The 24,268-nt window shown below is 33.6% G+C and overlaps 2 protein-coding genes across 2 annotated transcripts; both read left to right on the top strand.

Moving 5' to 3' along the window:
• The first annotated feature begins 648 nt into the window (after positions 1-648).
• LOC136979499 (patched domain-containing protein 3-like) lies at positions 649-5,997 on the top strand. Its single transcript, XM_067275506.1, has 3 exons — positions 649-1,157; positions 2,343-2,824; positions 4,244-5,997. Exons 1-3 carry the CDS (start codon positions 649-651, stop codon positions 5,884-5,886), a joined length of 2,634 nt encoding a protein of 877 aa, XP_067131607.1. The 3' UTR covers positions 5,887-5,997.
• Positions 5,998-13,397: 7,400 nt separating this feature from the next.
• LOC136979498 (uncharacterized) lies at positions 13,398-14,360 on the top strand. Its single transcript, XM_067275505.1, has one exon. The coding sequence runs from the start codon at positions 13,398-13,400 to the stop codon at positions 14,358-14,360; it is 963 nt and encodes a 320-aa protein (XP_067131606.1).
• The last annotated feature ends 9,908 nt before the right edge of the window (positions 14,361-24,268 follow it).

Here is a 24,268-nt window from a genome sequence, read left to right as displayed (position 1 = left end):
AAGATGCGTAATATTTAAATTAATATTAACTACAGCGGTTATTTACATTTAAAATTACATATACTTCGTTATAGATTAATATGATTTCACTTGTAAACTATATTCCCAATGATAACGTACGTGATTGATGACACGAACCTTTAAAATTCTTATCAAATTTGTACTTTGTTCATCGGAAGTGACTTTCATCTTATGATAAATTTTAATCAAACTTTTTACATTCTAACCAATATAACCAGATACATTCGTCACTAATGGAAGTACATCGCAGGCTTTGCATTACGTAAGTACACATACATATACCTTTAATATTGTTCGGTTCATTTATATTATTAATATGCTACCTTTTGATTCAGTTGATATTAAATCATTTAAAATTAGTAAATTTTAAAAGTAGTTTTAAATAAGTATCTGATACGTTTACTATTATAAATTAATAAAAAGCATTTTAATAGTAATTAACATTACTAATAATAGGCAGATTGCGGATGAACCGGATTTATCATACGATATCACGACAACATAAATACTCGTTAAAACAAGCTTCGTACTTAAACATTCGAAGGGATTGAAAGACCCGAATTCCATGTGCTGTATTATATATCATTCAGTGTATTTCCTTCCTCTTTGATACTTTTATGTACAAAAATGAAGCTTGACTTTGTAAGAAGAGAAGTTTCTGCTACATTAACTCGCATTGGTTACAACGTAGGATGTTATCCACAAATATACGTCGCAATTCTTTTTATATTTTCGTTAGTGTTAGCAACAGGAATATTACATGTATCACCTACAAAGGATGCGGAATATCTTTACGTTCCATCCTATGCAAGAAGCAAAGCAGACAGAGCTGCAATTGAATCAATCTTTCCCATAAACACGTCACAATGTGATTACAGAAGAGTAATTAGACTGGAAGGAGTGGCAGCAATACAGATAACATCAAAATATGAAACTTCCGTATTAGAAGAATCAATAATTGAAGAGGTCATCAAACTTGACGGAATCATTAGAAATGTCAGTTTTCTATGGAATAACGCATTCGTTCGTTACGAAGATTTATGTTGTAAGCCAGACGGAAACACTTGCCACGAAAATTTTGTTTTGTCATTGAAAGGAAAGACGAATGACATAAAAAAAGGAATGTACAAGATCAAGTAAGATTTACTCTGATATTATTAACATAATAATAATTTTTAAATTGATAATTATGTCAAAGACAATTACATTTGTTGATAAGTAATCTTTTATTAATGTAATATATCTGTAAAATTTTATTTTGATGTTTAATATTTTGTTGATGTTTAATATATAATTAAACATTATTAAATTAACTAAATGTAATGTGAATAAGAAAATCAGGTAACAAAATACACTTTTTTTTAGATTAAAATACTTACAAAATATTCAAAGTTAGTAATTACTAGCAGATAGACCCGGCGTTGCTCGGGCAAAAGTAACGATAGCGAATATTAGGATTATTACGTTATAGTCAACCTTGCCCTTATCAAAGAACGCAAGAATTGGGTCTCCCCTTTTTCCAGACTAATTAGAGAATTTTTAGATGGGTCTAAAAATATGTTGGATTTCCCGCATAAACGAAAAAAACTGCATCTGCGTCTTGCACGTCGCTTTCTTTTAACACTTCCACTGTTGACACTTTCATTGTTACTTAACTCTTCCATTGTCACTTAACACTTTTATTGTTGATGGAAGTCTTAATCCGGTCCCTCTCCCCGTGGGGAGGAATTTCGAAAAATCCTTTCTTAATGTGCGTTCTCGTGACGTACCCTGTGTACCAAATTTCAACTTTCAACTCCTAACCGTTTGGGCTCTGCGGTGATTATTATTATTATCAACTCGTCTCGATTATATATATAGAATAGTTAAAATCGAATGTAGTCGAATGAAAGTTGATGTTGTAATTTACTGCAAGCTTTATAATTATGTCACTTGACTTTCCTGTACCGACATAAACAGGGTAATCTGAGGTAAATTTTGGTGAATTTTTTATGTTCCTGACAGAAAGTACGGGCTACTTAATGTGCTGAAATATTGGCTATTACCTATAAAAAATTTTTTTATTAATTTTACATCAGCGACGTCACTTACCTTAATTTTCATTTCTAAATATTTTCTTAGATGGCATAATTTTAAATTTGCTTTAAATTTAAGATGTAAACATTACAATATTTTAAAAAAGTAGCCGCATCTTGTTGCTTCTAGAACAATTCTTTTAAAAGTTATTTCGATTTCTAATTTTTTTATGGTAGATATTTTAAGAAAATACTATAATTCATATTTACATAAGGTTAAAATGAACTTATGCTATTTATTTTCAGATATCCAGCTGATAAAATTGATGGTAAGTTAGTAATTTCTGGTTCCGAATTCGGAGGTGTCACGGCAGACGAGGAAAGTATGATTCGAGATTTCAAGGCAATTAGACTGTATTATCCACTGGACCACGCCACAGAAGAAACGAAAAAAATGGCACTAATGTGGGAAAAAACTCTTCTAGAAACGTTATCAAAAATTCACATAAATAATATCGAAATTTATAAGTTCGTTAGTCAGTCTGTCAATGACGAAACTAACCGAAATGGCGAAAATATTTTTTCTCTCATTATTATTGCTGCTCCAATTATGTTGATATTCTCGGCAGTTTCTTGCTTATCGACTGATGCTCTGCGCAGTAAGCCTTGGTTGGGTATTGCTGGCTGCGTATCACCTTTTTCAGCCACTATTGCAGCATTTGGATTACTAATTTACTGCAAAATGGAGTATGTCCCATTGAACGTTATGATTATTTTCCTGATGTTAGGTAAGTTTTACGAAAATTTTATATGACAAAGTATATATATATATAGGGAAAAAAACAGCAATAACCAAAAATAATCATTCATGTTGTCAATAGTAAATTCATCGCTGAAGTTGTTTCGCCTTTTTATACTTATTAATTTAGTAATTAATAAATGAAAAAGATTTTAAAATAAATATCAAAACAAATGGCACCAACAAAATTTTAAATTTTATGCGCGGAATCAAAGCACAATTCATTGTTTTGGTTTTATGTGTATAATAGCTGACAAAAATCGCCACTAAATGTGGTTTATTAAGTTTATCCTCGTTTACTAAACTTTCGTCAGCAGTGAGAACATTGTCGAAATACAATATAATCCGGTTATTACAATCACGAATAATAATATCGATTGGCTATTGTTATCAAAATTTGTCGTTCCCAAAACATTATATGTAATTAATTAAAAATAGTTGGTTTATTATGATCAAACTTTGGCTATTTTTGTCGTCCTGATATTTACACTTCGGAACAAACGATTAAAATTCTTAGAAAATTCACATTAATTGGATTTCTACGAAATTTTTTTTTCCGTAACATACATTTTATTTTTACATATGAAGCTGTAAGAATATGACAAATCTAAACAATACGGTACAGTAGATCTTTAATTGAAGCATACCTTTGAAGATGAACATAATTGTTACGATTTCTCTACATTAATTTTGTGATACATTGAGTTTAAAACATTTCTTCGTAAGTAAATGTGTAATGTTGTGTTCATTACACAGTTACGGATAAACATAAATTGTGCATGTTTAAGTAGTATACTGTAATTTTTTCTAAAATATTCAGTTCAATAATAAAAATATTTCATCCTTTGTTTAATGCTATCAACCGTTTATTGTTATCATAAATTGCAAATATCAAAGTGATTTTAATAACCAGATTCCACTAAACCTTCAAATTCTGGTTAAATTTCAAGAATCATAGAACAATGTTTTTACCACTGTATTATCAATATATTATTTTTCTTAAATACCAATCACCTTTCAATTTTTAACCAAATGGAAGGATTTCGGACTGGCCTTCATACAGTATGTAAAGTCAACTCTATTGTCATTGTCATCTCCAACATGCTGTTAATTTTCATAAGATCAGACACACGACTTATACAAATTACCATGCAAACTAACCGGTGCATTGCATCAAAATCAAAGTGCCGAAAATCGATTACCTACATTCCAGTCATATTGCATTTAATTATTGCATAGGAGATGGTCTTTCATTATACGAGATATTTGTTTCTCAAAACAATTAAATATTCTATTAAATAAACAGTGACCATTAGAACGTTAACTATTATAAATATACTTTAAGAAATTTGCTCATATTACAATAACATCATTAAAACATATAATTAATTCTTAATGCACATTTCAGGAATTGGAATAGACGACGCCTTTATATTGATAGCTGCGTGGAGAAGAACTGACATAAAAGCTCGTGTTCCTGATAGAATGAAAGAAGCATACGCCGAAGCTGCAGTGTCCATCACTATTACGTCACTGACTAACTTTTTTGCTTTTTGTATGGGATTTGTCACACCTTACAAATGTATTCATATATTCAGTGCGTATGCAGCCCTCGCAATCTTGTTTGATTACATTTATCAGTTATGGTTTTTCGGAGGACTCATGGCCTTAGAAGGATACAGAGAAAAGCATAAACTGCATTCTGTCTTCTGCTGGCAAATTAACCAAAATCACCAGAAAATTGAAAACAAAAAACAATTCAAATCGCCAAACAAGGAAGAAGAGAATATCTTTATGGCATTTTTCGGCAACGTTCTCGGCGAAATGTTGGGAAAACCAATCGTTAAATCTATCGTAATTGTCCTGTTTATGGTTTATCTTATAGGTGCAATATATTGTATGCAATTCACTCGAGAAGAAAACGATGTATTTATATTTTTTCCAAACTTTTCTTATATGTTTGGATATGCAAAGGTTGAAAATAAGTATTTTTCTAATTATAGTCATCAAGTTCAAATAATTATTAATCAGTCATTAGACTATTCGAATGACACTGTCCAAAATGACATAGAAGATCTTTTGCAAGGTTTCGAATCTGCTCCATTTATATCCGATTCGTCGACCACAGAAAGTTGGCTGAGAGAATTTCTGGCATTTACTAAATCTCCAGTTGCAGAGTTTTCTCTTTCTGGTTACAATCTTAGTGATTCTGATGACTTTCTGAGTGCATTTAAAAATGTTTTCTTGAAAGTAAACGTTGCAGGCAGATTTAAAAACGATGTTATTTTTAACGAAGAAAGTGATAAAATTACTGCTTCGAGATTTCTTATATCCAGTTATGATCTAAAACTTGGAATTGATAAAAGATCGTTTCTTGAAAATGTAAGGAAAATCGCCGATAAAAGCAAAATTCCTGTAATTGTATATAATTTTAGATTTATACATTATGACATCTATGTTAATATTTTCTCAAACTGCGTAAAATCGATTTGTGCTGCAGGGGGAACAGTAATTATTGTGTTTCTTTTATTTGCTCCGAACATATTGTTTCTTTCGTCTGTTCTAATAACTATTGTTTCTATTCAGGTTGGTTTGATTGGATACATGTCTTTATGGAATGTCACTGTAAACCCACCCTCTTTAATAATATTAGTGATGTGTACGGGATTTTGTGTAGATTATGCAGTACATACGACTTACGCGTTTATCAATTACAAAAAGAAGACACCAAATGAGAAAATCCGAAGTTGCTTATACGCTGCTGGATATCCTGTCTTACAGGGATGTGTAACTACTATTTTGGGTGTTTCGGTAGCGTATTTTGGACCATCGGAATCATTTGTGATATTTTTTAAAATCATAACTTTAATGGTAATTTTCGCTTCATTCCACAGTCTTTTTTTATTGCCCGTTGTTCTCAGCCTTTTGGATTCGATTTCGCTTTCTGTTTTTAAGAGGAAAAAACATAAGTTTGAATGTAATAAAAATGTTTCGAACGAACTCGATTCTTTAAATTCGCAAAACACAATTCAGAAACATGAATGTTTATAATTGAATTTAAATTTATTCAATTGAAGCAGTTTATATAAAATAAATCTCAAACTTAACGATGTGATATTTCTTTTGTGTAATTCTTAAAACTTTGATGTAGTCTTATTGTTATTTGCATAATGAATAAAATATCTGTGTCTAGTTTACAAAAGTTTTTTACTTACAGCTTCGTTAACACACTCGCTCTCATAGTCTTATAATATAGAAAGAAAGCAACATAAAAAATAAACTGAAGTAACAAAAAAATTAAAATTAAAACGTTCGTTTTTTTATGTACATTATGTTTAAAAAGTCAAATTAAAACTTTTTAGTATAGAGCGAAACTAACGACGTTGAAAAAGAAACAAGTCAATTTACTTTGTGACGTTTTAATGCGTTACACATACTCTTATCTTCTCTGGTGGGATTGGTTCACAAGTTCCACGACAATTACAGGTTTATACAGTTTTTTGTACAGCTGTAGTATATGCAATTAATTGAATTTGAATTTCAATTTTAAGCCATTTCTTTAAATTGGCTTCAAAATTTCTAAAGTTTAAGATTAATTGCTCTAATGGCAGAAAATTTTTGTTTCTTGTATGTAATACTTTAGAAGCTTGAATAATGAATAATTATTTCAAAGTTGAATTAAATAAACTCAACTTTAAAATAATATTTTTATTAAATATTAATCATCAATACATATGTATGAAGTTATGGACATTAATCTGATGGTTCTCATAACAAGAGTTATCATTTTTGAATCTATAAGAAGTTAAATAAAAGATGCAAAACACTTAAATTAATAATATTATTGTTACGGCTAACGGAAATCTTAGCCGGGCACAAGTTCAAGGTGGTCGACACTTGAGAGTCCGTACCCCAAGGTTCAAATCTATTCTGGGGTATACGTTCGTTTTTCTTGCTTCGCGCTCGAATGTTATCTTTTTTCTAATATTATCTTTTTTCGAATGTTCGAATGTGAGACTGATAGGTTTGCTGTCATTGTGCTCTTCATATTTTTGGTCGTTTTGTGCGTAATATCGTTGCGAATACGTTAAATTTATGTCAATTTCTTTTCCGGAAGATCATGGGAACAAAATAATGTCAAGTATGACCACTTTTTTCCAAAAATTTTTGAATTAGAAGCTAAAATTCGCTATATTCGCTTATTCGGAATTCCTGCTGCCGGTAAATCTATTTTCGTAAAGACACCTTTTGCGTACAGTAATAACAAGTACTGCCTTCAAAATTGGTAAATTTTGGTGCATTTTTCAGCGATTTATCACTATTTTTTGGTGTCATTTGCGGTCGGTAATCGAACGCCGTTTTATCGCTTCCGGTTAATTATTTTCAAAAAGTTTTTTGGTATCACCATCTACACCAATTAAGTAACTTTATCGCAAATTTTCGTCAATTTCTGTTCATTAGATTTTAAATTATGGAAATTCTTAAAACGTATTCTATTTCCATCTTTTTAGTTTCCATCACAACAGTCATTGACCTTCCGTCTGAAAACTTCGAGTAATAAACTAGAAGCTGCTTTCATTCCTTGCCTATTCCTCTGAAGTATTGCATATCATATATTTTTGGAATCAGGACTACCTGTTGATTTCAATTATTGTACTTCATTCCTACTAAATTGCTTTTGCCATATAGCTACAATATGAATACGTCTGATGACTCACCTTTTCCAGCAGCCCGTATGGCTGCCAATAGAGTAATTTCTGAGCTTAAGGGTTACATAGCTGTAAATACTAAATGAAAACTCTCCACTCCCTGTCATACCGATTTCATTTTCGATTGCATAAATCGCATAATAAAAATATATGAAGATAACACAATCCTCACTATGTTAACTGAGATAAAAGATAAAGTTGAGAAACTCGATGACAAAACTGATAATATCAAGAAAAATGAAATGATCACCCTACATATAGTGCGGTGTTACAATCTGGAAGGGCTATCCACCCTGTTTCTTTGAATACCCCAGTAAAACCCTCCAAAGACATTCTTTTAATTTACAATAAAGAAGAAAACAAAAACAGTGAAGAAACACGAAAGATCATTCAACAACATATTAACCCATCTAAATTAGGCATTGGAGTCGACAGAATTCGTCGTATTGGCGGGGGAGGTGTTGCAATACATTTACACAACAAAGACGATCTTAACAAGCTGGAAAACTGCATACAGGAAACAATTCCGGAACTGGTTGCTAAGAGACCAAAAAGAAGGAATCCTCACATCGTAATCTACTCCACGCCAGCACATCTATCACGTGAGGAACTCCTAACCCATATATACGAACAAAATTATATATTAAATGAAAATTACTCTGAAAAAGAATTTTGTGACCAATTTAAAATTAAATTTAACATGGGACGGAAAGGCACTCCATATATAAACTGGGCGGTGGAAGTTTCACCACAGTTAAGAAAATATTTACTTATGGAGGGTAAAATAAATCTGCAATGGTCTCGCTGTCGTGTAATGGACTTCTGTCCAGTATTACAATGTTTTCGTTGTTGCAAATACGGACACTCAACTAAATATTGTGAGCAAGAAACAATTACCTGTAGCCAATGTGCTGGTGAACACTCGTATAAACAATGTCCAATAGATCCACAAAACCAAGATGTATTAACTGTCACCACAATAAATACGGCTGTAAAGTACTATTTTTTTAGTATCTTAGGAAACTGACTATAATTACGGTCGGTAAAACTTCCGTTAACCTAATGGGTACTTTACGCGGATTCGAGATTAGTTTGCCAGGCCTGGGCTTAAGCGTGCACCGAAAAATTAGTAATAATAACGATAAATATCAAGTCAGATCAAAAGTTCAAATATATTTAATTAGCAACTAGAACGTACTACGTACAAATATCAATAATTCCAATAAAAATTTATTAACGAAAATCAACAAGTCAACCCGACAATAAACTTAGCTTAACTTAATAGTAATTCCCCTTTGAAATTCGACAAATCAAATACTTAGCAACTATGAACAAAATCTCTTACTAATTAAACGTCTATCCGTCACCTCACTATACGAAGAAACTATTTCCTCAATACTTTCGATATCGTCAAATCGTCAATCGAACTCCTCTTTAGCACCTTGGATCGTCCAATTATCAATCTGGACTTCTATCAGAAAATACAGTCAAACCTGTTTTTATGCGGGGGATAGGGACCGCATTAAAAAAAAACGCATTAAAAAAATCTCACGAAACTTCACGAATGGCTGTAAATAATAGTTTTCGCGACACAATTAAAAAATATTTTTTTTATGCGGTCAACAGGGACCGCATAAAAAAAGTCTCACATAGAAAATAACTCAAAACCGTACGAAATAGAATTTATTGACAACAGATGTCAGCACTTGACTGCATCGTCTGGTCTATCGTCTGTTTTACATATTTTTGTCCAGGTGGTGTTTTGTTGACTTAAAAAGTAAATTATTTCATTTTTCGCATATTCATGCAATATTATTACTATAATAAGTGCATTTATGCTATAATAAGTTTATTTAGCTATAATAAGTCAACGTAAGACATGACGAATCGCACAAGACTAGTCGCCAATTATACCGCACAAATTAAAAATTCGCATTAAAAAAATCGCACAAATAAAAATCGCACATAAAAAGAGCGCATAAAAACAGGTTTGACTGTACTTCGCTTTCGAATTAACCTCGCTCTCACAGTCGCCTCGATTTGGAAATCACCTCTCCTTCTTCGGTTAACATACAGGTTTTATACTGTGAGATGACGTCACACTTGAGCTGGGTTACTCCTCTTATTTACATACTTAGTTGCTAACATTAACTTTCTTTTCTGGCAGTTTTAAGTTTCCGACAAAGCTTATAAACCGTTTACAAAATATTTATCATAATTTTCTGGGATGTTTAAGTTAAGATGGTTTATCAAGTATTTCTCTACTAGTGATTGTGGGAACTCCCCCTCCATTTTTTTTCTGCGGACTGTTACTTCCGCCGGGCAGCGCAAGTGCGCAAGATTTTTCCTACGGCGCTTATTTCTCCGTGAGTTGTTTTATCTTCATTTTTCATTACTAACAAGAGAGTGGTGGGGAACCTTCGTCCTAAATAAACATAAACCCCAAACAAAAGATAATAAAACGGAAATAATAATAAAATAAAAAATAAGGTTCGGACTCAGTTCCTTACACGGCGATATAAACCATAATGCTCTAGACAGCTCCTGTCCAGTTTATCAACGAATAAAAAATACAATAATCGAACGTACTGAATATGGCTTCTAACAACTGCAATTACTTACGTTTTCTACAAATAAATTTGGGGAGAGGAATTTCCTCAACATCTCAACTGGCATCCATCTGTCACAAATACGATGTTATATTTATACAGGAGCCATATTGTATACGAAACTATCCGGCTTGTTTACCCACTCGCTATCCGATTCTAAAAGGTACTGATCTATACCCTTGGGCTATAAATGTCATTGTCAATACTAACCTCTCTATTCTACATCGCATGAATGTATCAAATGAACACCTTGTATGTAACGAATTATATTTTAATAACAACACCTACATTATTATCAATATTTATTGCCCACAGCATGAGGACATGAATTTAATGATTAATAACATACAGAATATTATTAATAAATTCCAACACGCAAAATTCATCATTGTAGGAGATATCAACGCACACTCTCCTACATGGGGAGGAGACCAGCAAGACAACCGTGGAGAAATTTTTGAGGAATTTCTTGCTTCTAACGATCTACAACTACTAAACAATCCACTTTCACCCCCACTTATGTCTCCAGACATGGTACCACATGGATCGACATTTCAGTTTGCAGTCCTGAATGCATGGCTGAACTCGAGGATTGGAGAGTACACCGTGAAAGTAGCCTTAGCGACCATGCATACATCTCTTTTAATCTAAAAATTAAAGACAATAACTACGCAACCACTACAACTAAGGACAGATTCAACATTGCCCTCGCCGATTGGGACAGCATACAAAATTATCTGTTAAATAACATGCTAGCATATGACTTCAATGACTCCATTGATATAATTGCGGAAGTTCTTGAGCACAACATTCACAAAATTAATTACGCCTGTAATAGGTATATTCCTAAAACCTCTCCTAAACATAGATCTGTCCCTTGGTGGAACAGTCGGCTCTCAGAATTACGTAAAATCAACAACCTTCTAAGGAGGCGATTTCAGTCATGCAGAACTGAGCCACACCGAACCAATTTAAAACAGCAATATTACGACCACCAGGCTATCTACAAAAAAGAAATAAAAGATGCCAAGATCTTATCCTGGCGGAAATACTGTAGTGCTGCCTCCTCCAACCCATGGGGATACCTAACAAAATTATGCACTAACAAACTACGCAAACCCCAAATTTTAACTACTGCTGATCCGGGATCAACGAATCAGCTAATAACTGACCGTTGTCTCCTAGATTCCTTAGAACGGCAAATAGATACCTTCTGCATTAATGACAATGCTGAAGAAGATACCCCATGGCAAAGGCAATTAAGACTGGATATAACCCCGTACACCAATAATGATCATTCTCCAGATTTTACGTATGATGAAATAAATAATGCTTTTTGCAGACTCAAAGATGGTAAATCCCCTGGAATTGACGGCATAAACGCCACAATTGCCAAAAACATATGGAGACTTATTCCCTCTCAAATATTGCAACTCTATAATACCTGTTTAAGCTTGGGGATATTTCCAGCCCCATGGAAAATTGCAAAATTAGTACCTGTCCCTAAACCAAATAAGCCTAATGAACTCAGGCCGATCTCATTACTATCAGTCTTCGGTAAAGTCCTTGAGCGACTAATAACAGATCGCTTAACTTGGCATATTGAGAACAAGGCACTCCTTAGCAACATTCAATACGGTTTTAGGCAGCAAATTTCCTCTTCAGATGCTATTTACGATGCCGTACAAAATATCAAAAATCTACTAGATAACCATAAATACGTGCTCGGTGTTAGTTTGGATATATCTAAAGCGTTCGACAGTGCCTGGTGGCCTTTCGTACTCCTTCAACTAAGGAAAACTGCTTGCTCATCAAATATATATCATCTATTTGCAAATTATCTTCATGGTCGCAAAGCCATACTAAAATATGGAACATGCTGTGTGGAACGCAACATTGTACGAGGATGCCCACAGGGATCAGTATGCGGACCTCTGCTATGGAACTTAACTTTTAATGCTTTTTTACAAGAAAACTTTGGATATGACTCAGCTACCGCCTATGCAGATGATGTGCTAATTCTTATTGGTGGGAGATCTCGTGCAGTATTGGAAAAACGTGGCAACGAGATACTCGAAAAAATATATCAATGGGGAAAACAATACAAATTAAACTTTAATCCGAATAAGACTATAGGAATCGTATTCAACAAGCCACGACAACCCAACTTATACCTTCGCAAACCTTCAATCAAAATGAATAATATGCCGATTAAAATTGAAAAAAGCATTAAATATCTCGGCGTATGGATAGATTTTAGACTTAGCTGGGAAGATCATGTCAAATATATTGCTAAGAGAACAACCTTAATCTTTCATGCTTTCTCACAAATTGCTAGGAAAAACTGGGGACTCACATCAGACGCTATAAATATTATTTATGATCAAATTTACATCCCCATTATTACTTACGGTTGCTGTAGTTGGGGTAACGCCATTCATAAAGTTCACCTACATCGAAAATTAATATCTTCACAGAGGAAAGCACTGATTTTAATAACGAGAGCATATAGGACAACTCCTACTTGTAGCTTACAGGTACTAGCTCGAAAACCTCCAATTACAGAGATTATCCAACTCGAATACAATCTACACCAACTGAAAATAGGAACCAATATTTGCACTTCTACCGGTGAAATTAGATCGGAAAACTATGAAAATCATAGTCCAACTGCTGAAAGTCTACCTCCATACATTAACAACCTATTTCGGATTGATCCTCCCACACAACCCGACTTTGAAATTTATACTGATGGTTCTGGAATCGACGAATCCATCGGTTGTGCTGAAAGTCTACCTCCATACATTAACAACCTATTTCGGATTGATCTCCCACACAACCCGACTTTCAAATTTATACTGATGGTTCTGGAATCGACGAATCCATCGGTTGTGCTGAAAGTCTACCTCCATACATTAACAACCTATTTCGGATTGATTCTCCCACACAACCCGACTTTCAAATTTATACTGATGGTTCTGGAATCGACGAAATCATCGGTTGTGCTGAAAGTCTACCTCCATACATTAACAATCCTATTTCGGATTGATCTCCCACACAACCCGACTTTCAAATTTATACTGATGGTTCTGGAATCGACGAATCCATCGGTTGTGCTGAAGTCTACCTCCATACATTAACAACCTATTTCGGATTGATTCTCCCACACAACCCGACTTCAAATTATACTGATGTTCTGGAAATCAAGGAACCAATCGATTGTGCTGAAAGCTATACTTCACCGATGAAATTAGATCTGAAAACTATGAAAATCATAGTCCAACTTGCTGAAAGTCTACCTCCATACATTAACAACCTATTTCGGATTGATCCTCCCACACAACCCGACTTTGAAATTTATACTGATGGTTCTGGAATCGACGAATCCATCGGTTGTGCTTTTGTAGTCTACGAACACAACATGGAAATACACAATGTAAAAGGCAAGTTACATAAAGCAAGTACGGTATTCCAGGCGGAATTGCTAGCTATATACATGGCTACCTACTGGATCGAACTTTACCAAGAATATAAGAACGTCCATATAATTAGTGATTCATATTCTGCTATTCAACTTCTTCGTAGTAGAAAACCGCACCCTATTGCCACTCGCATTCGTTACTTATTCTACAATTCTACCAATGAATATAGCATCACTTGGACAAGAGGACATCAGGGATTAATAGGAAACGAACGTGCGGATCAATTAGCTAAGGAAGCCGCCAGGGATATGACTACTTGCACTATATATAATAAGATCTGCCGGAGAAGTGTCAGAAAATTATTATACGATGATATACTCCATCGTTGGCAAAATAACTGGACTCAAAAACATAACAACATTACTTTCAAATTCGTACCAGATGTTAAAAATTTCCATGATACATACGAATGGGTTAAACCAAGTTCTCCTCTCACCCAATTTCTTACTGGACACGGTAAATTTTCCAATTATCTTCAGCGTTTTACGAACAAAAGAAATGCCTTATGTGCTATCTGTAATCTTCAAGATAACATTGACCATTATATATTCGAATGCATTTCTCTCGAAACAGAACGTCTCAATCTAAAAATCACTGTAAACAGCTACAATATTGATTGGCCATGTGATCACGACGTCTTCATTAAAAACAAGGAAATCTTCAATGCTTTCTACAAACTCATTAAAAGACATGAAACCATTGCCACACTTGCCACTAGGGACTGACTTACATCGCTTCCTCTCCGTGCAGTTGTTTTCTCCAAATTACTACACTACGCAGGTACTTACCAACCATGGTAAATTTGCAGCCTACCTGCACCGTTTCACCAACAGGGACCCACAAGTCTGCCCGACTTGCCAAGTGGAAGATGGCTCCGATCATTACCTCTTTGACTGCTATACTCTTGAACACGAACGCATGAATATTAGACTCCTCATGGATGAACTCAATATTAGTTGGCCATGCAACCACTCTGACATTTGGGCCAGCAAGGAAATCTTCCTTGCCTTTGAAAGGTTAGCCAGAAGCTTCGGCAACCACTCAATGAGGCTCATCAACAACTAGATTCAGCTGCCGCCATCGGACTCTTCCTCTGCAGCTGGCAGCCTACTCATCATGCGATCTCATTGTACTATCCGTGGCTGTACTACTTACACTACGGTCTGTCTCCTGCTTGCCTGCTGCGTTGCATTTCTTACATCACCATCAGTAATACTGTTCAGCATACTGGACCTTATTAGGATCAACTGATGCATAATAACAACAGGACATGCTGCTGCTATTGTAGTCGTTCACTGCCGCTGGTAGCTCTCCCAAGTACAGGTAAGTACCAAAAATTAATTTTTAGTTCGTGCTCTTTATATATAATTTCAGGGTTCATCAGATAAGTACTACTCGCAAACACATGTGGACACGTGGATACTGATTGTGACCAATTGAAGAACATAAATTTAGTGTATCAGAAACTGTATCAATACACTTAATTGGAATAAACACGATACATGTAACAATCATTGAGACACCGATTGAGACCTAATGTCGATCATAAATATAGTGTATCAGAACTCTACTAATACACTTATTTGGAAAGAACACCTCCTATGGTATGCTCTGCTTCAAGACTCTAGTTCTTGAATTCAAGAAACCCTTTTACCTCTATATCTAAGGACTCAACAAGTTTGTGAGCCTTACTCGAATGTTTTCCAAGAACATGCTATCAGGATCTTTGGAACTTTGGAACATCCACTTTACATTCGTTGCAAGAACTTTTGGACAACTAAATGAAATGAACTATGCTAGTCGACAATTCGACATCTCCTGGCGTATATTAATTTGCAGTGCAGTATGCACTATACTATGCACTGCCTTTCTACGACAACCATTCCAGGTGTTCTCTGTATTACGGCATCTCACAATGCCATCGCCATTCGGCCACGTGTATTCAACATATCATCATCTGTACTACGTATCCTGGAATAATAATACGTATATCTACCGCTATTCATACAGGAACACTTGGCTCATTGACTTTCTTTGGTTGCCATGCTTTAATACTATTAATATTTAATTTTTTTTTTTTAGGTTAAGTTGAAATTATTTTAATTTAACTATTATTAATATAATATTGTATCATTCTATCCTAAAGTCTAGTTGGAATGAAATGTCTACTGGAAATACCCTATATTGTAACCTTGCCAGGCCTTCTGGCAGGGTACCCCCACCTCATGCCACTACCATGTATCGTAACAACCTTCACCATCTATTCTACTCTATCGATCTGTAAACAAATACCTGCAATTCAATCTGTCCTTTCGTATAAATTATGCCTTATGTAACTACTTATTCTTATCCTCTGTAATTCCATTACTCATTGCAACTCATGTAAAAACTATGGTACAACCATTCCATCTAGATGTTAATTCACCATAAATACTGTAAAAATGTTACACTCAGCTATGTTTTGACGGTACTGAGTATGCGCGTATGTGCCTTAATAAAAATTGAAATGAAATGAAAAAGGCTTCGCGCTCGCCGACGTCCTAGCAACAAATGACCAAGTAACAAAGTGTGTGAACCTGCGGTACCTCTCGTACCGCGCAGAATTACTATCGCAATGACTTCCGTTGCCGCGGCTAAGGGTCTTCTGCCTTAGGGCCGTTTAGTCATAATCCCACGAACAACAGCCTTCGCGCCACTGGTCACTCGAACAAGCACATGTACCAAGTGTCTGTTACAATTTTACAAGGCTATACTTAAATTCAAATTTAATAATATATATTTATACATTAGATTTATAAAATTTGTAAATATGTTCTTAATGATAACATTCGCAATTCATGACCGGAATTTATGCCTTAAAATAATTATCTTATTATTTGTACTTTGTTTTTAGGAACTGATTTATCTTATGATATTTTTTATCGACCTTTTTACGCTTTAAGCAAGCATAACCAGATATATTCGGCAATAATACAAGTATTAAATTGTTGAAGGCTCTACAGTATGTAAGTACACATAACTACTCATACAACAACTATTTGTTTTCTATACTATAATTATTATTATGTTTAATTTTTATCAGTTTATATGAAAATTATTTTAAATTACTAAATATAATTTTTTATTAAAATTGCAATTTTCGCTTTAATTAAAATTTTATTCAGAATTTTTTACTTTTTTTTATAAGTGTGGTGTTATAAGTGGTGATTTATAAGTGTTTTCCATCTGAAATAATCTTTTTCCAACTCATATTTTAATATTTTCTATATAAAATATTTGTCATCAGATTTTATTACAAAAGTAATGACGTAGATTTTGTTTAAATTTTAAATGAAGTTATTTAAATAACTACGTCAACTAAAAGCATATGTGTTATGTCAATTGTCTTAAATAATCGTTCAGTAATGTTACAAAGTACGTCAATTATAAGACAGAACAGTAATTTTCAAGTTGGAGCGAAGTATACCTAAATTGTCAGCCAGGACAATAACATTGACGTTGTGGCTAACATTGAAGTCTACATTAGCCACTTGATAAATCCTTGGCTTCAGCGTTGACACTTTCATAAGAAAGCTGCAACTAGTGTTTTTTGTGTTAAACCATACCCCATATTCATATTACTTTTTAACAGACATTTAGCATTAACCGAACTGGTTAACGTTTTAAATCACTATCCTCTTTCACAGGATTGCAAATCTACTTCGTACCAATATGGATTTCACATAAAATGATAACGTTTATAACTGGGTTTGACTAAATATGCCGAGGAATAGAGAAAATGAGTAAGAAATAAATTAATTATATTTACTTGTAGTTAAATTAAATAGCAAATAGTAATTTAATGCGATGCATTTGTAAAAGATCATATGACATCTCTATGTTTGAATTTGACGCTTCTTAGTGTTACAGTATTAAGTATTTAGCTTTTAGTAACTGGCCATTTTTAATAATAAACTCAACATTATTTTTCGGGTACAACATTACGCTTTATAATAAATTTCCTACTTAATTTGATACCGTTTAGTGACAGATACCAATGCCATGTTTCAGACTGTTTCCTTCCGGTTTGATTGTTTTCTGTGGTAAACTGAAGCAACGACTTTGTAAGAAGAATCGTTTCTGTTACATTATCTCGCATTGGTTACAACGTAGATTTTACCCTCAAATATATGTCTCAGTTTTCTTCGTGTTATCAGTTGTGTTAGCAACAGGAATATTAAAATATATCACCTTCGAAGGACATAGAATATCTTTACGTTCCATCCGATGCAAGAAGCAAAGCAGACAGAGCTGCAATAGAATCAATATTTCCATAAACACGTCACAATGTGATTACAGAAGAGTAACTAGACTGGAAGGAATGGCAGGGATACAAATAACATCAAAGTATGAAACTTCCGTATTAGAAGAATCAATAATTAAAGAGGTCATCAAACTTGACGAAATCATTAGAAATGTCAGTTTTCTATGGAATAATGCATTCGTTCGTTACGAAGATTTATGTTGTAAGGCAGACGTAAAACAGTTGCCACGAGAATTTTGTTCTGTCATTGAAAAGAATAACAAATGACATAAAGAGAGGAATGTACAAGATCAAGTAAGTATGTTATTTCATTTTTACTACAATAATTTAAAAATATACTACAGGACTGCCATCACTAATCCGGCAATCAGTAATCTGGGATAAATTTCGGCTAGTGTAACTTTAAATTCCCCATGTTGTGGCACAATCCTCCGCTACTGCTTTGGGATCTAAACGTCCGCAGATGTACGATAATTTGACAAGAATTTTTATTTAATGTTGATTTTTGATTTATTAACCAACTTGTATTGATTTACAGGTTATTTAAAGGTAGGATGAGGTGTTTTTGTTGTTGGTTAAGTGTATTCTAACCTATTCATTAGGTTAATGTTTAATAATGGGCACATAATAATAGTGTCAAGCTGTTAGTAGAAATTCAGTGGGATGTAATGTAAGTGCTGTAAGAAAAATTGTAGGCTACGATACAACAAGTTTTTTCTTCAATTAAAAATCATGTTCTATTTTATCATATTCACTTCAATTCATATTTATACATTGTCACAATGAACTTGTTCTATTTGTTTGCAGATATCCAGCTGATAAATTGATGGCAAATTTGATTATTTCGAATTCGGAGGTATCACAGTTAGACCAGGAAAATATGATTCGAAATTCCAAAGCAATTAGACTGTTTTATCCACTGACCATGCCACGGAAGAAACGAAAGAAATAGCACTAATGTGGGAAAAATCTCTTTCTAGTAACACTTATTAAAAATTCATATGAATAATAATCGAAATTTATAAGTTCGTTAGTCAGTCTGTCAATGACGAAATTAACCGAAATGGAGAAATATGTTGTTTCTTATGGTAATTTGCTGCTCCAATTTTGTTGATATTTTCGGCAGTTTCTTTGATTATCGACTGATGCTCTGCCTTGGTTGGGTAAGCCTTGGTTGGGCATTGTTGGCTGTGTATCACCTTCTTAGCCACTATTGCAGCATTTGGACTACTATTTACTGCAAAGTTAGATTTCACTCGTAACGTTATTATTATTTTCCTGATGTTGGTAAGTTTTTGAAAATTTTATATTCGAAGGTAATATATAAGTTAATTTATTTTAGATTTTAAATGCGATAAAGAGGAACAGTAAAATTAAAGTGGTCTTCCTTATGTAGCTATTTTACATTACAGATTATTACGTGTCGGTTCCGCTTTCATTCGGTTTATGATCAATTATTTTTTGCTTTTGTTAGTTGTGCTAGTTTTAACTTGCATACCCTCTTGATATACCATTGTATGGTTCAGACAATAATATACTATAAATAGAAAAGTTTGTATTTTCAGTAGTATCGGTGGAGTAAATAAATTATTTTTCATATCAAATGTTATTCCTAAAGACTCTTTGTATACATTGTTTTGAAAAACTCATCCTAGCGTTTTCATTCTAGTAGAAAGTAGCGCCAATCCAGCGTTTCTGGCATTATAAATGCTCTAAACAAAAATTAGAAATGCTTTTATGAATATCATTTAAGTTGCTACTTCAGGAACTGAAAGCTGCAATATGCAATGACATCCCACTCAGTACGTCAGTACCAGAAAGTGTAAATCAATATCATATTATTTGATCACACTTCTCAATTTAAGAATAATATGTAAAATTCAATGTTCTTAATTTCATGAAACTTATTAAAGTCTTTCATTTTCCAATCCTTACAATATGGATTGTGTGCTCCATATTGTAAGGATGTTTGTGTGTTAGGATGAACGACTCTTTTTTATGAAGAAACTGGTAATACACAGACGCGTTTAATTAAAATAACATTTGAATATGGGAAATAGTTTGATTTAGGCCTAACTAACACTAAATAAAGTACTATATTCAATGGTCCCATTGAAAATTCAGTCGCGGTGAAGAGGTAGTAAAGTAATGGTACAGTAAACATCAATTATAAACTGAAAATCCTTTGAAAATTTATTTATCTGTTAACTGACAGTAAGCGTCAAAAATCCTCCCAAAATGTGGGAGATTAAATTTAATGAAACTGGAAAATGTCTGCAAAGCACAATTAGTACGCGAAAAACTTTGTATCATATTTGCATACTTATATGATGTTTACGAAATGTGAGATCTGGAAACTCCCTTGAACGTAAAGTTTTAATAAATTATATCCGAATTAATAATTACCCCTTTCTTATATCCGGATATAATCCGAATATAAAACGACTTATAATAAAATTGTTCCCCATATCGAATCGAAAATTTTCCTATTATAAACATTTTGCTAAAAATTGTCTTGGATCTAAACATCCTGCCTAAAAACGGCCCTGGACGAGAAAATATGCGTCCCCAGTCATATAACTGTCAACTATTCATTGTTCTTACGCTGAGTACAGATCATCTTGCAACTTAAGTTTATAGTTAGCGCCCGAATTCGCCGTATTGTTTCCAATCCCGGGAACACCTATGGCCTAAGCACATGCACGTGACCAACTTTCCCAGCAAAAAGCTATATAAGATGCTTCTTCTCCCCCCTCTGGGAGTCCGATCATCGATTTAGATCGAGTCGCGATCTCGTCCATTTTTGTCCTTTGTGCCTAAGGGAATATTTTACGTTGTGCCTCAAGAATTACCGATCCTTTCCTTTAAAGGAATTATCGATCCTTGTGACCAACAGATGTTGGAAATACTGATTGTCTAAGAGGTATGGAACCCATTTATGTGAACTCTCCCTCTCGACCTTCGCGTGATAGGGATATATAGCTTTTTATATGTCACCCCTTTTATGTCAGATTTTCGTAACGTATATTTTGTTTTCCATTAAATCGTTGTTATCCTGTTAAATGGTGTCTTGTTTGCTCGAATATTCGCTTATCGCCTTACCACGACTCCACCTTCCCTCCTACACTCGACCGGATGAAACGTAGTCCCGTCCCTACGGGATCTCTTTCGACATATAAGCCATCTCTGACACGTGGGCAAGTCCCTCCGACTTGTTGCCGAAATTAAACAGAGGTCAGACTTCGTCGTCCCTCCTCGGTACCCACACGTATATAATTTTAATGTAATTATCTGAACCACATAATTACTTTATTAATAATAGTAACATACAAAGAACATACGCATTGGGAGATTTTGATGCAGAAAAAAATCTAAATTATATTTGTAGAAAACGTACAATTCAGTAATCAGTATAGCCTACTTTGGCTTTTAAAACCTTTTTAAGACATAGAGTTAATAATATTCCTGCAATCATGCAATGTTATTTTCTTCCACTCATCCAGCGACATTTAAGGAATCAAAAGTGTTCAATCGGGTTGAGATCAGGTGATTGAGGTGGCCACTCAAACGAACTAATATTTTGATTCCAAAACTGTTATATTGTGCTTTTGGATGTATGTTTTGGATCATTATCTTGCTCATAAATGAAAGAGCTTCTATCAGTGTGGTAGGCCTAATAAAGAGATTGTAACAAATAATTGCCAATTATCTCAGTGTAAATAACGCTATCCATTCTATTAAGTAAAAAACTTAGCATTCCAGGCTCAAATAGGTAATACAGCCCCTGGCCATAAGACAACCACCACTAAATGTTATTGTTGCTCAGTTACATACTTCATCGATGTCCATACCCATTTTCGCCCAACTGAATCAACTTTATTAATTTTGGATTTATCTGACCATACAAACCTCTTTCAATCTTCTTAGATACACGATAAGGTACACTATAAAGTCCAAATATATACAATTATAAACATCTAAAAGCCGGATAGTTTTTAATAACCTCAAATATGATACAAAATGTTATCTGTAAGTAGAGTTTTTTATTGAATACATACAAATTAATTGGTAAAGCGTTCTTCAAATTTATAAAATTTCTTTATGTAGGTTATTTATTACTTATAGTTTAGCCTTATATAGGGTGTAGCATATTCAAAAATTTTTGGATGGTATGAACAACGGTGTACTGACGTTGACATACTCGACGATTTTCTTATTTAATTCGTTTGTTTCCATTTATATATTACGCTGTTAACTTTCATAGCACCAGAAATAGGACTTGGTCACACTAGAAGAGAACTTTTAAGTGTATGACATCCAATTCAACAAATGGCCCACTACTGGCACCACACCATATTTACATTGCAATTGCATTTAGTTATTACATAAAGAAATATAATCAGATAAAACATATTGCTAACCTCTATTATACCAGAATTTCCTCATTAGAAAAATTAAAAACTGGTAATGTATAAACACTGTCCAATCTATAATCAATTTTGTATTCTAATTTCAGGTATAGGCATAGACGATGCATTTATATTGATAGCTGCATGGAGAAGAACTGACGTGAAAGTTCTGTTCCAGATAGAATGAAAGAATCATATGCCGAAGCTGCTGTCTCTATCACTATCACATCTCTGACCAATTTTCTTGCCTTTTGTACGGGATTTCTGACATTGTACAAAGTGATTCATATATTCAGCGCGGATGCAGCTCTTGCAATCCTGTTTGACTACATTTATCAGTTATTGTTTTTTGGTGGCCTCATTGGCTTTAGATGGATACAGAGAAAAGCATAAGCTGCATTCTGTCTTCTGCTGGCCAATTAAACCAAATCATCAGAAAATTGAATACAGAAAACAATTCAAATCAACAAACAAGAAAGAAAAAAATATCTTAATGGCATTTTTCGGCAATGTTCTCGGCGAAATTCTGGGAAAGCCAATCATTAAAATAATTGTGATTTTTGTCTTTATGGTTTATCTTACAGGTGCAATATATTGTATGTGATTCATTCAAGAAGAAAACGATGTACTTAAATTCTGTTCATACTTCTCTTACGTGTTTGAATATCTGAATATTGAAGAAAAATATTTTTATAATTACTCTCATCAAGTTGCAAGTAGTTGTTAATCAGACATTAGAGTACTCAAACGTCACTGTCCAAAATGATATAGAAGGGTTTTTGCAAAGTTTCGAGTCTGCTCCATTTGTGTCGGATTCGTCGAGCGCAGAAAGTTGGCTGAGAGAATTTCTGGCATTTACTAAATCTCCAGTTGCAGTTTTCACTTTCTGGTTACAATCTGAGAGATTCGGAAGACTTTCTGAGTGGATTTAAAAACGTTTTCTTGAAATTGAAAGTAGCAATCAGGTTTAGAAACGATGTTGTCTTTAACAAAGAAGGTAATAGAATTATTGCTTCTAGATTTATTATATCCACTATTACTGACAAAATTGATAAAAGAAATTTTCTTCAGAATGTAAGAAAAATTCCGATACCAGCAAAATTCCTGCAATTGTATATAATTTTAAATTTATATATTATAACCTCAATACTAACGCTTTTAGAAACTGTTTAATTGCCATAGGTTCTGCAGCGGATACAGTGACTTCAGTGTTTCTTCTGTTTACTCCTAACATATTGTTTCTTTTGTCTATTGTCATAACTATTGTTTTTATTCAGGTTGGTTTGATTGGATACATGTCCTTGTGGAATGTAACTGTAAGTCCGCTCTTAGTAATAATATTAGTGATGTGTACGGGATTTTGTGTAAATTATACAGTTCATACGTCTTTTGCTTTTATCAGTTGCAAGAACAAAACACCAAACGAGAAAATAAAAAGTTGTTTATATGCCGCTGGATATCCTGTTTTGTAAGGATGTATATCTACTGTTTTGGGTGTTTCGGTAGCATATTTTATCCCATCAGATATTTATGTGATAATTTCTAAAATTGTAACATTAATGGTGATCTTTGCGTCATTATTTAATCTTGTACTATTGCCTGTAGTTCTTAGCCTGTTGGATTCTATTTCGTTTTCAAATTTTATGAAGAAAAAGCATAAGTTTGAGTGCGGCGAAAATAATATAAAAGAACTGGATTCTTTAAAATCCGAAAACACAATTCAGAAACACGAATGTTAGGAATTTTCTTTAAATTTATTCTATTATATCAATTTATATGAAGTAAGTGTTAACGTATTGAAGAAACCTTATTGTGATTGTACCTAGAATCTTTGGTGTAGTTTCCTGACATTTCCAAATTGAATAAATTATTAGTGTACAGTTTACAAAACCGTTTCAGTAACAGCTTAGTTAACGTAGCT

This window comes from Centruroides vittatus, unplaced genomic scaffold (assembly GCF_030686945.1).
Source record: "Centruroides vittatus isolate TY-2023 unplaced genomic scaffold, ASM3068694v2 contig_628, whole genome shotgun sequence".
Lineage (NCBI taxonomy): Eukaryota > Metazoa > Arthropoda > Arachnida > Scorpiones > Buthidae > Centruroides > Centruroides vittatus.
Note: the sequence above shows the minus strand (reverse complement) of the source record. Positions and strands in the feature narration are given on the sequence as shown.

Coding starts and splice junctions, on each gene's coding strand:
- LOC136979499 (XM_067275506.1), top strand. CDS start 649: ATGAAGCTTGACTTTGTAAGAAGAGAAGTTTCTGCTACATTAACTCGC. Junction 1,158..2,342: donor AAAGGAATGTACAAGATCAA/GTAAGATTTACT, acceptor ATTTATTTTCAG/ATATCCAGCTGATAAAATTG. Junction 2,825..4,243: donor GATTATTTTCCTGATGTTAG/GTAAGTTTTACG, acceptor TGCACATTTCAG/GAATTGGAATAGACGACGCC.
- LOC136979498 (XM_067275505.1), top strand. CDS start 13,398: ATGAAATTAGATCTGAAAACTATGAAAATCATAGTCCAACTTGCTGAA.